We start from the raw sequence: 15203 nt of genomic DNA on the forward strand, positions 1-15203 counted from the left end.
CATACCATGGCAATTGGTGTGTCTTTGTGTGTGTGTGTTGTGTGTGTGTGTGGTGTGTGTGTGTGTTGTGGTGGTTGTGTGTGTGTGTGTGTGTTTGTGTGTGTGTTGTGTGTTGTGTGGTGTGTGTGTGTGTGTGTGTTTGGTTGCCTTGGTGACAACCAGCCAGGTGGATACAGTGGTCTATAACAAAGTTGTCTATAACCATGAAAGTTTGTTTGTCCATACTGGACAACAACATGAGTGATATACCATGAACAGCTCCTCCTCATCCATCTCTCCTCCTCCTCCTCATCCATCTCTTCTCCTCCTCCTCATCCATCTCTTCTCCTCCTCCTCATCCATCTCTTATTCTCCTCCTCATCCATCTCTTCTTCTCCTCCTCATCCATCTCTCCTCCTCCTCCTCATACATCTCTTCTTCTCCTCCTCCATCTGGGTGTATTGACATGCCACTCTCCATCAACAGAGACGGAGAGCTCGTCGTTTAGTAGGAAATGACACTCGAGCGAGAGACTGGAATAGAGATATTATTCAGGGGGGCAATTCATTCAAAAGAGACATACTCAATAATGAAGTACAGATGTAGGATCTTAATTTGAGCCAGTTTGAGATACAGCAGGAAAACAATCCTGCATCAACAGGAAATGTGAATATACAATTAATGGACATTTTTGTAGGGGTCGATACATTTTTTGTAAAGGAAAATCAAGTCTGAAATTTCAAAGTGGAAATTGCAAACTTCAGAAGCCTTTTTAAACCTCAAACACACTACAAGTTCTACATTCCCTGCATTGCAGTAAAGTTCTCCTGCAACATGGTGATCAAATTAAGACCCTACATCTGTAGTCTGTGATTTTTTGCATTGTGGCGCAGAGCAGACATCCTGTAAGTGACTGTCTGCGGCACAACAAGGACAGGAAAGAGCAAAAACCTGTTTACACCTACATTATTATTGACTTCTCCAAACCTACAATTGAAATAGTCTCACTAGTTTAAGAGCAGGCACTACCAAGGCTTTCTGCCAAGGTTATTGGATAAAAACACGTCAGACGCCTTTGTGTGTCTCAACTTCCTACACTAAAGCATTTATTTCCCTTTGTCTGCCATAATAGTCAAACAATACAATTGCAGAACATTTTCAGTTCAGAGTTTGCTTGAATGCAATCCTTTGGCTCCCTTATACAGGTTCTAGTTACTGGGAATAAGGAGTCTGAACACACTGTGAAGTATGCTGTTATTCCTCTTTATGGATCGTGACGGGCCAAATTAGGCATGTGGCCACGAACGCTTCACTACTTTATGTGGTGGCTCACATACACACACACTCACACACACACTGTTGAATTTAGATAAGACCGCTTCTTGGCCACGCTTCAGCAAACTCTAGAAGAGGGAGACGAGCAATGGAGCTTAAAGCTGCAGTATTTTAAGCAGGAAGACCGACCCCCAACCTCTCTCTTGTTTTAGGTCCTTCCCTCAGTGTTTTTATATTGCACACAGATTTCAAGCAGATTAACGCTCGGGGACTAGTTGGTCTTGGCTCTGTCGACTCCCCTTATGGCCCTGTTCTGTGTAGTGATGTTGTGGTCTCGTGGTCAAGGGCCCGGTTAATTGGTCCACTGACTGGGGTTAGCAGGGTTGAGGGTTCAAATCCCAGGTGCCGGGTCACAGCTGTGGAGCCCCGGGGGCGAGTCGAAGCGATATCCTTGAATGACTTTGGTGAGAGGCCAGAGACTAATCTGTCTGATAAGAACTACATGGAGGATATCCTGGACTGTGGTGTGGTGTCCAGCCCAGTGTTTAAAAACCCAGGGTAAAAGACAACATCCTCAATTCTGAATGAATTAAAACCTTTATTGCCAGAAAATGAATTGCATACAGCAGACATGGACGTAACAATCATGTACAAATATAATTTATGTACAAATATATGTACAAATATAATTTAGAGAAAAATGAATACTTTGTATTTTACAGAGGTGACAGTGACACTTTCTAACTCCAAGCCACATTCCATGACATGCAACCATGTAAAAAAGGAAATATCACCCGTCAGTTACTGAGGCGCTGCCTGTTGCCCACAGCAACCTTTGTCATGCTTATTATGAGAGAGAGAGAAATGTGTGCCAGTGGGAGGGGAAAGGTTAAGGGTTAACTAAAGGTGTCATTTCAGATAATCCACCAGAGTATGATAGTACCAGAGTAAGTGATCGACCAAGATAATGATAGTACAGCTAATGATAGCACCAGAGTAATGATAGCCCAGAGTAATTGGATGCACCGACAGTATGATAGTACCAGAGTAGGAATAGTACATAGTAAGATAGCACCAGAGTAATGATAGTACCCAGAGTAATGATAGACAGATAAGAGATAGCACCAGATAACGATAGTACCAGACGTGAATGATAGTAAACTATATGATAATACCAGAGTAATGATAATACAGAAGCTAATGATAGATACAGACAGTAATGATAGATACCAGCAGTAATGATTAGGAAGCCCAGAGTAAATAGTAACCCAGAGTACAGATCGAGTAAGTACACTTATGATAAACAGAGTATGTACAACGGTAATATAGATACAGAGTATGATAGATACCAGACTATGATAAGAGTAAGTAGTACCGAGCAGTAATGAATAATACAGATGTATAGATAATAACCAAGTATATATCCAGTATAATACGGCAGATTTGAAGTAATAAATACCAGAGTACTGATAAGTACAAGAGTAATGATATCAGCGCGTAAGATAATGTAATACCAGAGTAGATATCGTATGAATATACCGAGTTAAGTCGTAACTGATAATACCAAGAGTGATGATATACATGAGTAATGATAATACAAGTCATGATGATACCATAGTCAATGATAGATCACCAGAAGGTAATGATAGTACAGGCTAATGATAGTACAGGTAATACGGTAATGATACATTCCGAAAGAAAGGTATGATAGGTATCGACTGATTGATAGTACAGGAGTACATGATAACGACCGGAGTATGGTGGTCGGGAATACTGATAGTACCAGAGTTATGATAATAGGAGAGTAATGATAGTACCAAGTAATGGATAGTACCGAGATGTAATGAGTTACGGTATGAAGACAGAGTAATGATAGATCGTCCTTGCAGCGTCTATTGAACCATGCTCTCAGAACACTAGTACACGTGACAGGATACAAATTGGGTATGTGTGCATCCCAACTGCGCCACCCTATTCCATCCGCTAGTATTAATGAGCCACTTTGGGTCAAAAGTAGTGCAACTGAATAGGGTGCCATTTGGGACACGACATTGTTTTAGCGGTGACAGAGCCTCGCAGAACACCTCCCTATAGCAAATGGAAGGCATAAATTACAGCTAATTAAGGACCATCACCCCCCCCCCCACCCAACACACACACACAGGTATTAATGAGGCGAGGACGCTGGGTAATTTGTAATTTATGGCATGTTTAGAACAAAAACAAAAAAAAACTATGAAGGGGGAGGGGGGGACATCAACTGTACTGTCTGGCATCCTCTCAGACTGTTGTAAAGGATAGTGCTGGGGGTGAAAAGTTGTGTGTGTGTGTGTGTCTCTGTCTCTCTCTACAGGGTGATTCAATGCTCCGCTCCTGATTAGTACTCAGTGTAAGCTGTAATGACCTGGCAAGGAGAGCTATAAGTAAATCTAGCTACCCTCCCCCTGCACACACACACACACACACACAGTAGCTATCTCCACAGGACCAGACCCATTGATTAAAAACTCATCTAAACGGTCCACTGCTAGCCGGGCCTGGCTAAACAACTTGACTTTTCTCCTCTTTTTTTTAAACAATTTTTGCCGCAGAATAAATTTGCCGTGCTGCTGGCCTGTGTGTGTGTTGGTGGGCAAAGTGGGTGTKTGTGCATTTGTGTGTGTGTGTGCATGTGTTCATCCGTTCGTGCGTGTATGTGTGCTGTGTGTGATTTATTCACTCAGTCCCCTAGAATCGATCAGGCTGATAAGCCTCAGAGGGGAAAGGCCCAGGCATCCCAGCAGCCCTTAAACACACTGTGTTATGTGTGCTAAACAGGGAGATGTAAGCCCACATGAATAACAATATCTGTGTGGGGGGGGGGGGGTGTTTGGATCACGTGTGATTTTGTGCGTGCATAGCGGTGACGAGAAAAGGGAATTGGTTATTTGACGTGGTACAGTGTTATACTGTGGTGTTTATGAATGTGCTGAGTGAAAGTTGTCTCGTGTGTTATTTCCTGTCAGTCCTCTAGTGTGATGTGTATCTCAGGATATCTCTATCTCTGTCTCCGCGGCATCTCAAAGCTGCAGTGTACAAAATAACAACGTCTCGAAGTAGATCATCTCTATGTGTTGTTTCTCCCCAGCCTKGTGTCCATCATCAGAGGCCAAGTSCTGACGGCAGACGGAACCCCCCTCATAGGAGTCAATGTTACCTTCGTCCACTACCCCGACCACGGATACACCGTCACGCGCAAGGACGGCATGTAGGTCCACGTACACACACACACACACACACACACACACACACACACACACACACACACCACGGACTCTGGTCTTCCTCACCACTGACACCTCATACAGTATTTGATTTATGTTGTGTTTTCAGGAGGGGTTGATTTAATCATCATGAGTGTGTCTGTGTGTGACCGTGTGGACCTACATGCCGTCCTTGCGGCGTGACGGTGTATCGCGTGGTCGGGGTAGTGCGGACGAAGGTAACATTCCGACCTCTAATGAGGGGGGTTCCGTCTGGCCGTCAGGACTTGGCCTCTGATGAATGGACACCAGGCTTTGGGGGAGAAACGAAACACATAGAGATGATGCGACTCGAGAACCGTTGTTATTTTGTTACACTTGCAGCTTTGAGACGCCGCGGAGACAGAGAATAGAGATAGATACCCTGAAGGATACACATCACACTAGAGGACTGCTACAGGAAAGTAACACACACTCGGAACATATTTTTCACTACAGGCACTATATAAGCAACCAACGCAGTATACAACTGTACAAGTGATACGCTGCATATATCTTGGGACTCGGTCCCAAATAACAACATTCAGAAAACACAGGTCCACCCCAGATCCAAGACACATCCTAACCATATACCCCCCCCCCTAACAAGGCGTGCGGTAGGAACGCATTTTAGATAGGTTGTTTATAATCAAATGGGTCTGTCCATGTGGAGATAGCATACGGTGTGTGTGTGGTTGTGTGGGTTGTGTTGTGTGCAGGGGGAGGGTAGCTAGATTTACTTATAGCTCTCCTGCCAGGTCATTACAGCTTACACTGAGACTAATCAGGAGCGAGCAGTATTGAATCACCCTGTAGAGAGAGACAGAGAGACACACACACACACACAACTTTTTACCCCAGCACTATCCTTTACAAACAGTCTGAGAAGGTGCCAGACAGTACAGTGATGTCCCCCCCGTCCCTCTTCCTCTTTTTGTGTATAAACATGCCATAAATTCACGTACCCAGCGTCCTCGCCTCATTAATACCTGTAGTGTTGTGTGTTGGGGTGGGGGTTGCATAATGTCAGCTTGAATTTTGCTTCCTTTTGCTAGGGAGGTTGTCTGTAGTGTCTATGTCACTGTAAAACACCATGGCTGTCGCCCAAAGTGGGCACCACTATTCCCTCCCATACCTAGTGCAGTCTACTTTTGACCAGTTTGGGCACACGCACTTCGAGTATACGCACAGTTGTCACCGGCATCCAGTGTGTGCTGAGTGTGCGTTCTAAGAGTCATGATTCAAATAGATGCTGCAAGGTACTATCATTACTGCTGGTTATTATCATTACTCTGCGTAATTGATCATTTACTCTGGTAAATTACCTGGTATTATCATTACTTCTGTATTGATCAATTACTCTGGTATTATCTATTACATATGGTAACTTAGCCCTGATCATTAGCACTATGGTATTCACCTTACTGCGCTTCGTATCTTATCATAACTTTAACCCATGGTACTCTTTGATCAGATACTAGCCGCTACTTAGGTCATGTTACATCTTCTGGTAATTATCAATTATCTGGTTATTATAACATTAACTCGTGGCTATTGTAGTAACTTACTTCTGGTAGAGTTTATCATTACTATGGTATCTCAATCATTTACCTCTGGTATTTATCAGTACTTCTTGGTATATCCACTAATGCCCTGACTGAGTCGCGTATTATTTGAGATCGCTCACTGGTCATTAGCATTACTTCTGGTTACATTGTCTGTGCAGCTCATTTACGGTGCTGGCTACCTATATCCCTACTCTGCTATTGAAATCAGATTCACGTGGTATTTATCAGGTTGATCTCAACTCGTTATTATAAAGTGTACTGCTGGTGTATGAGCCATCATCTAACTCCTTGGCTTATTCCCATCATTTACTGTTGGGTATCAGATCAGAACCTCATAATACACTGTAACTCGAGAGTCATGTAGCTGCTAGGTATTACCTCATATACATTCAGGTGTTATTATCAATTTAACATATTGGACTTAAGTCACTGAATACCTCACTGAGTACTCTGTGGTGCGAATACCCAAGTACTCTACTGAAGGAATTATCTATGGTAACTATGCTGGATATTATCCAATTACTCTTGATATGAGTTCATCTGACTGCTGGTATCCCGTGAGGTCCCTCCACTCGTACGCATTCCCTAGACTTAGTTTAATACGAATGTTATCATGAGGGGCTTGGTAAAACTTATCATGCAACTCAAGTACAAGAGAGATATTGTAATACCGCAATGCTTAATCTGTGATGCATGAGAGACACATCGCGGAACATGAAAGCTCTATTGAGAGAGAGTACACGCTCATTCGAGGACAATCGGTCACAGCACACTATCTGTAACTGCAAGTCAACTGGACACGAAACGACTATTCACGTCACTCTCAGTCTACTCACTTGCTCTATAACTCGTCTCACGTTCATAGTCTAGGCCTCCTACATATACTCCGATACATACCAAGAACACTCGACAATCTGTTTGAACTGTGTGTGAGCACAGGCAAGCGCCTACGGCCAAGTGTATACCTGAGACAGATAATATTCTACTTCATATATAATATACTAGATGAGTGGCAATGTTCCATAAAGGAGGGAACCGATGTCGGTTCTGCGCGCAGTATACGAGTCTTCGAGTCGTCACAAAAGAATATAACGATGCAAAGTGCCATCACGTGATCACACTCCTCGTGACAAATAAACTCAATAGTAATTAGTTTTCGTAGAATCTCATAAAATTTGGTGTACATCTTAGTGAACCATGGGAATCTGAGAGAGATTTGTTAAGCGTTCATGTCGTAGGCTGTCTGAATTTCGATGTCATTCTGGGACAGATAAACAGGTCTCTATTGTCTATATCAGGGTAATTGAGAGATGTCCTGTCTGTTCAACTGACTTGTCTATTACACACTGGCTAGACTATCCACAAGTATAGGGCCCTACTCAGTCCCAGCTCCAGCGAGTGCCTTAACCCACAACTGTAAACGTATTCTATTAAATCGAGTAGGCATTGAGTCTTAGCGTCAACAGCTGCCTCTCACCAAAGTCATTCAGGATACCTGCAACAACTGTAAGAGTATAGAGCCAAAGGCGCGCTACCGGCTCCACAGCTGCATAGGCCCGCCAACTCGGGTGATTTAGAAACCCTGCAAACGTCATCATGCTAAGCAGCAGTGCTAGTGAGACGCCCATTAGACTCGGCCGAAACCCTTCGAAAAACCAGCGTAGACCCAAAGCAAGTTCATACTACGAGCCAGAAAAAGGAGGCATCAAAGTGGGGTCAGACGGTCCAACAAGCCACAAGTACCAACTGACGTATACCCCCCCAACGTGAGGGTATAGAGTTATAAACCACATGAGGAATAACTAGATGATGCAAAAATAAAAAAAAAAACTGAAAGAGAAAGAACAACACATAAAAACAAAGAGAAAGAGGTAATAGGGCCGGATCTGGTAGAGCATCCCACCTGTAAGAGTATAGAGGGCATGGTTCCACCCTCCTGCTAACTTGAGCATCCAACTGCTAAGAGGTATACAGGAGGCTCCTATTAGGAGTAACGCCTCCATCGCTCACGCGCTCAACCTGTTACGAAGTATAGAGGCAATGGTACCCCCAGCACCAACTGTAAAGAGTAATAGAGGGACATGGTCACCCTGCACAACTGTAAGAGCTAATAGAAGCCATGGTCACCCTTGCACCAACTTGTAAGAGTTAGAGGCCAGTCACCTGCACCAACGTAGAGTAATAGAGGCATGGTCCACCCAGCACCAACTGGTAAGAGTATAGAGGCCATCGGTACCAGCACCAAACGGTAGAGTATACGAGGCCATCGGTCACCCCAGCACACCAAGCTGGCGAGAGTTTATTCTCAGAGCGCCTGGTACGCCAGCATCAACTGGTAGAGCTCTATAATGACGTGGAATGGTCACCCAGCACACTGGTAGAGGTATCAGAGGGTCCCATGGCACCCAGCACGAAAGCTGAGATAGAGGGTATTACGGACGGCTATGGTCACCTGGCACCAACTTGGTTTAAGAGTATAAGAGGCCATGGTCACCTGCAACCACTGAGATAAAGAGTATAGCGCCTATGGATCACCTCAGCACACGTAAGAGTAATTAGAGGTCCATGGTCCCCAGTACTCCAAATCTGTAAGAGTATATGAGGCAGTCATTCGCCAGATATGACCTGTAAGGGGAGTAGAGATGGCCAGTGGTCAGAGCCCATCCTGTTGTAAGAGTATAGAGGGTGCATGGGTCACACTCGCTTCAGCGTACGATCTGTTAAGGATAGTTATAGATGGACGCATTGGTTCGCCACTGCTCTCAGCGCACTCGAACTGTATAGGAGTATATGAGTGCCATGGTCCACAGCTGACCTAAGACTGTTAATGAGTGAATATGGTGTGTGGATGAGGGTCGATGTGTGTCACTCGCTGTCGCTAGTTGTAATGAGATGTGATGTGTGAGGAGGCCATGGCACCACACGACACCTAAAGTGAGTTGGAAGATAGATCAGTGTACGGTCCATAGCCAGTACTAGCTCAACTCTAGTGGGCCACGAACTAGAGTCTCACATAAGAGGTAGAATAAGAGCATACCTCGTGTCACGTCACAACAGTGCTATCCGATATCATAAGCTAATAATTATACCAGGACCTTATAAGACCTTTGGTCACCGCACAAAGCGTGTGAGACACAAGAGAGTAATTTGAGCGATAGGCTCTAATAGACGAGTCAACTCCATGCGCGAGATGACTAGAAAATGGTTAGATCTATGCCAATTGTAGAGTTCGTAATAAGAGGTAACTCACAATGCACAAATGGGTAAAGTAGATAAGCTCTTTGAAGTGACGGCAAGTATTGTGTAAGACAGCACACCAAGGACATGCCAAGAGTGTTTTTAATACCAATAAACTTGAATGGCACGCAAAAGGGCTTCTACGAGCGAACTCATAGGGCCTAGTCTCTTAAAAGTCAGAGAGCCATAATTGTGCTCATCTGGACGACTCTTGGGACAGTCAAAGATAGTATAATGATGGTGTAAGGAGCAGAGTTGGTGCTCTTTCTGTCTTCTTGTGCTGGCAGAACATAACCCTTACAGGGATGTCCGTCTGGCGAGCCAGAATTGTGAGAGAGTAAATAATCATAGATACAGAGGTAAGGCGAATTCGTGTCATTTGATCAACCAATGTTGCAGGAGAACGTTACTGCAAACACCTGCAGGAAATGCTCAGAACTAGTTTGTGTAATAGTAATGTTGAGGATTAAAAAAGGCGCATTTCTGAACGTTACTGCCAATCCAGCACCTACAAACACATTGTGTCACGACGTAAATAAATTTGTATATTCACATTTCCTGCTGATGCGAGAGAATTGTTGTGTCAGGTCCACCTGCTGTACAGCATCCCCTGGATGCAGAATATATTAAAGGATGCGTACAATCTGTACTTCCATGGATTTCAGCAGCTAATGTCCTCATGTTGAGAGATAGTAGGAATTAAGGTATTGCCACCCTGAAATGAAGACCAATCATTTCCAGTCTCTCACTCGAAGGTTACAATCTTCCTACTAAACGACGAGCCTCCTCTGTCCTCTGTATGACGGACGCAGTGGCATTCAATTACACCCAGACGGAAAGGAGAGCAGAGAGATAAGAGAATGATGGATAAAGGAGAGAGGAAGAGACTAGGAGATTGAGCAGGGGATGAGAAGAGCCGCTCGGACTGAGGAGCGAGGATGAAGAGAGATTAGTAGATGAGAGGGACGCCGCAGAGGATCGCGATGAAGGATGAGAAGCCAGGTGGATGAGGAGGAGAAGAGAGATGGATGAGGAGGAGAGAAGAGAATGGATGAGCAGATGAGAAAGAGGTTGGATAGAGGAGGGGAGAAGTAGATTGGGATGAGAGGAGAAGAAGAGATTGGATGAGGAGGGAAGAAGAGATGGATGAAGGAGGAGGAGAAGAGATGGATGAGGAAGAGGAGAAGAGATGGTATGAGGAGGAGGAGAAGAGATGGATGAGGAGGAGGAGAAAGAGATGGATGAGGAGAAGGAGAAAGAGATGGATGAGGAGGAGAGAAGAATGGATGAGCGGAGACGAGAGATCGCGAGTGAGGAGGCAGAAAGAAGACAGCATGGTAGTTGAAGAGAGAGGTGGAGATATTGTATGGATGAGGACGAAGAGGGAAGATGAGATGATAGGAAAGACGGCAGAGAAGTACCGCAGAGATTGAGATGGAGAGAGGAGATAGAATGAGAGTGGAGGAGCGAGAAAAGAGAGGATGATGGATGACGCGAGCAGCGAGAGAGAACCTAGATACGGCGAGGGAATGTAGGAGGAAGAGGTATCGGAGATTGGAGAGAGGGACGAGGAGGAACGAGTAGGGGGATGAATCCGTAGTGAAGAAGGCAGAGCAGAGATCCCGTGGATGAGACCCGGAGGAAGAGATAGATGCCAGAGCGGGTGAGTGACTGATGTGAGATAGGAGAGAAGGAATAGGTATACCATAGGAGAATGCACGGACAGAGGACATAGAGGATGATGGCATGCCTCGGGGACGCCGACCCGCACCACGATCGCAGGAGATGGATGAGGTATGTACGGGATGGCGCAGACCAGGCTACTTGATAGGATGGGCGAGGGAGTATAGGCAGAGAGAGAGCAGAAGACAAGCAAAAAGGTAATACGGCGTAAGAGAGAGTTTGAGATGGAAGTAATACAGTGAGATATTTGAATATGTAGGACCGGGATGCATAGTAGCTACAGAGTATTCGAGTACATTCGCATGATAGTATGGGGTGAGCTGGTTAAAGCTGTTGAGGACACGCATACTTGGAGGAGTCTCCGCCGTACTGAGCTGTAGCCGGTGAGGGAGCAGAGGATCTCTCAAGAGATGTCGCACACACTGAAACGAACGAAGGAGAGAAGAGAAAAGATAGGAATTCTTCGCATGCAAGCCGAGAAGCAGAAAGAGCAAGTCAGTTAAGCGGAGCGCACAATGTGCAGGCACGCAACGCTTTTTATAAACGAACTTATAACCACGCCAGCTATAGTAGAATGGACTGGATACAATTGGTAGGAATAGCGAAGGCACGGAAGAGAATCTAGTGTAATTAGTTTAGAGAAGTGGACGAGAAACTGCCTAGAGGCTGTATAGTTAGCTGAGGTGTCTTTATGATGGTCGTAGGCAGCGCTAGGCTCGCACCGCTCACCTAGACCATATGCTTAGTCACAGCTCGCAGCGCATGAGCGAGAAGAGAGAGGACATCGGCACGTGGAGGAAGAGTAGGGAGAATAGAGATGGCAGCATAGAATGCCGCATGACTAGAGAGATATCGTAGATGGAGATTGTATGGAGAATTGTTGCACGAGACTTGCATTTGCAGGAGCGACGCGAGGTATATGTTACGGATAAGATTGACGGACGCGAAGAACGAGAGCGAGAGATGCAGGGAGCAAGAGGAGATGCGAATCAGAGTAGGCACTGCAGGAACCGAGTGAGAATTGATGCAGGCACTGCTGAGAATGTTCTAATGAACATGCCCCAGGGGTTTTGGTGCTGGGTGACAATGGGGCTCTAATACTCTACCGCAGTTGGGTGCTGGGCTTAATCCATGGCTTATACTCTTACAGTTGGTGCTTCGGGTGACCCAATGGGCTCTATACTCTCCAGGGTTGGTGCATGGGCTGAAAAGCCATGGCCTAATAACTCTTAACATGTTGGAGTGCTGGGGTTGACCATGGCTCTATACCTATGCCTATGTTGGTGGCCTGGGTGACCACAATGGCCTCCTCTATTCTCCTTACAGTTCGCCGTGCTGGGTGACAATCGGCTCTAGCTCCTGACAGTTGGGTGCTGGGTGAACCATGGCCTCTATACTCATTACAGTTGGTCAGCAGGGTGACCCATTGGCCCTAATACTCTTAAGTTGGTGCAGGCTGACCATGGCTCGTATACTCTTCACGTTGGTGCACGGGTGACATGGCTTAATTATCTACAGTTGGTGCTGGGTGACAATGGCCTCTATACTCTTACAGTTGGTAGCTGGTGACAATGGCCTCTATAATCCTCTTAACAGTTGGTGCTGGGTGACCATGGGCTCTATAACTTTACAGTTCGGTGCAAGGTGACCATGGCCTTATATCTTACAGTTTGGTGCTGGCTAACATGGCTCTATACTCTTACCAGTTGTGCTGGGTGACCAATGGCTCCTATACTGCTACCCAGTTTGGTGCTGGGTGACCATGGCCTCTAATACTCTACAGTTGGTGCTGAGGGTGACATGGCCCTTATACTCTTACAGTTGGTGCAGGGTGGACCAATGGCCTTATACTCTTACAGTTGTGGCTTCGGGTGAAATTCGGCACTCTATACTCTTACAGTTGGTGCTGGCGCTGACCATGGCCTCTTATACTCTTACAGTTGGTGCTCGAGGTGACCATTGGCCTCTATACTCTTATCAGTTGGTGCTGCCCTGGGGGTGATACCATGGCCTCTATACTCTCTCAGTTGGAGTTTCTGGGTGACCATGCCTTATAACTCTTAACAGTTGGTTCTGGGTGACCATGGCCTCTATACTCTTCAGTTGGTCGCTGCGGGTGAACCATGGCTCTATACAGTTGGTCGCAGGGTGACCATGGCCTCTTAATACTCTTACAGTTGGTGCAAAGGGTTTGACATCGGGCCTCTATAGTCTATCCAGTTGGTGCTGGTGACATGGCTCTATACTCTATCCAGTTTTGGTGCTGGGTGACCATGGCCTCTATACTTAAGCCCAGTTGGTGCTTGGGTGACCATATGGCCGCGTATACTCTACCAGTTGGTGCTTCCGGGTGACATAGCCCTCTGAATACCACTACCACAGTTTGGTGCTGGGGTGACAATGGCCTCTATACTCTACCAGTTGGTGCTGGGTGACCATGGCCACCTCCATATAGTATAGCCTCTAACCAGTTGTGCACGGGTGGCATCGGCCTCTATACTCTACGTTGGTGCAGGTGACCAATGGCCTCTATACTCTTAACCAGTTGGTGCAAGGGGTGACCAATGTCATCTAATACTCTTAAGTTGGTGGCTGGGTGACCATGGCCCTCATATACTCTTACAGTTGGGTCTGGGTGACATCGGCTCTACTGACAGTTGGTGCGAGGGTGACCATGGCCTCTATACTCTTAAAGTTGGTGCTGGGACTACCATGCGCCTCTATACTCTAGCCAGTTGGTGCTGGTGACCATGGCCTCTATACCCCTCTTACAGTTTGGTGGCAGGGGTGAGCATAGCCTCTATACTTTACAGTTGGTGCTGGTGACCCCCTGGCCCTCTATAACGTCTTAGACAGTTTGGTGCAAAGGTGACCATGCTCTTATACTCTTTACAGTTTTGGTGGCAGGGTGACCATGGCCTCTATACTCTTACAGTTCGGTGGCAGGGTGACCATGGCCTCTATACTCTTACAGTTGCTGCTGGGTACATGGCTTATACTCTTCAGTTGGGTGCTGGGTGACCATGGCCTCCTATACTCTACCAGTTTGTGCAGGGTGACCATGGCCTCTATACTCTTACAGTTGGTTCTGGGTGCCCATCGTGGCCTCTATACTCTTACAGTTGGTGCTTGTGACCACCTGGCCGCTATACTCTTACACGTTGGTTCTGGGTGAGCTTGGCCTCTATACTCTTACAGTTGGTGGCTGGTTGACCATAGCTCTATATCTTACGTTGTGCTGGTGACAATGGCTCTAATACTCTTAAACTCTTACAGTTGGTTTGGTGACCATTGGCCTCTTACTCTTACAGTTGGTGCTGTTGACCAGGCTCTATATCTTACAGTTGGTGCTTGGGAGACCACGGCCTCTATAACTCTACAGTTGGTCTTACCAAGTATTCTGTATGGGTCGCACCAGGTGAATCCCAGGATGCACTGTAGTAACTTTATGTGGATCACTCGAGCTGCTTGTTGTGTCGCTGTAAGGTGACCAGGCTTCACGCTGTAAAGTGACCCAGGCTTCAGCAGCTGTAAGGTGACCAGGCTTCACAGCTTGTAAGGTGACCCAGGCTTCACAGCTGTAAAAGTGACGCAGGCTTTCCAGCTATAAAGTGACGCCAGGCTTCACAGCTGTAAAGTGACCCAGGCTTCACAGCTGTTAAAGTGACCCATGGCTTCACAGCTGTAAAGTGACCCAGGCTTCACAGCTGTAAAGTGACCAAGGCTTTCACACTGTAAGTGACCCAGGCTTACAGCTGTAAAAGTGACCCAGGTTCCCAGCTGTAAAGTCGCACCCAGGCTTAAGCTGTAAGGTGACCCAGGCTTAACAGCTGTAAGTGACCCAGGGCTTCAAGCCTGTGAAGTGGCCCAGGTTTCACAGCTGTAAAGTGGACCGGCTTCACAGCTGTAAAGTGACCCCAGGCTTCACCAGCTGTAAAGTGGACCCAGGTTCACAGCTGTAAGTGACCAGGTTCCGCTGTAAAGTGACCCAGGCTTCACAGCTGTAAAGTGGACCCAGCTTCCAAGCTGTAAAGTGACCCAGGTTCACAGCTGTAAACCAGTGGTGGTGATGCCATCGGCTTGATATGACGGCGACTTGTGTGGAGGGCAGATATCCTGTTTCGGGAAGACCTGTGTCTGAGTTTCCAGAAGGCATAGCTGATGATTGCTTGATCCTGTT

General features: G+C 46.2%; 1 protein-coding gene across 2 annotated transcripts in view; it reads left to right on the top strand.

Annotated features, from left to right (window-relative positions):
- Window positions 1-15203, top strand: part of LOC112075195 (teneurin-3-like) — a 59707-nt gene that overhangs the window by 24934 nt on the left and 19570 nt on the right. For both annotated transcript variants that reach the window (XM_070440800.1, XM_070440801.1), the window contains one exon: window positions 4382-4501. In XM_070440800.1, coding sequence (XP_070296901.1) covers window positions 4382-4501 — 120 coding nt within the window. The remainder of the gene's footprint in view (window positions 1-4381; window positions 4502-15203) is intronic.

This window comes from Salvelinus sp. IW2-2015, unplaced genomic scaffold, assembly GCF_002910315.2.
Source record: "Salvelinus sp. IW2-2015 unplaced genomic scaffold, ASM291031v2 Un_scaffold3023, whole genome shotgun sequence".
NCBI lineage: Eukaryota > Metazoa > Chordata > Actinopteri > Salmoniformes > Salmonidae > Salvelinus > Salvelinus sp. IW2-2015.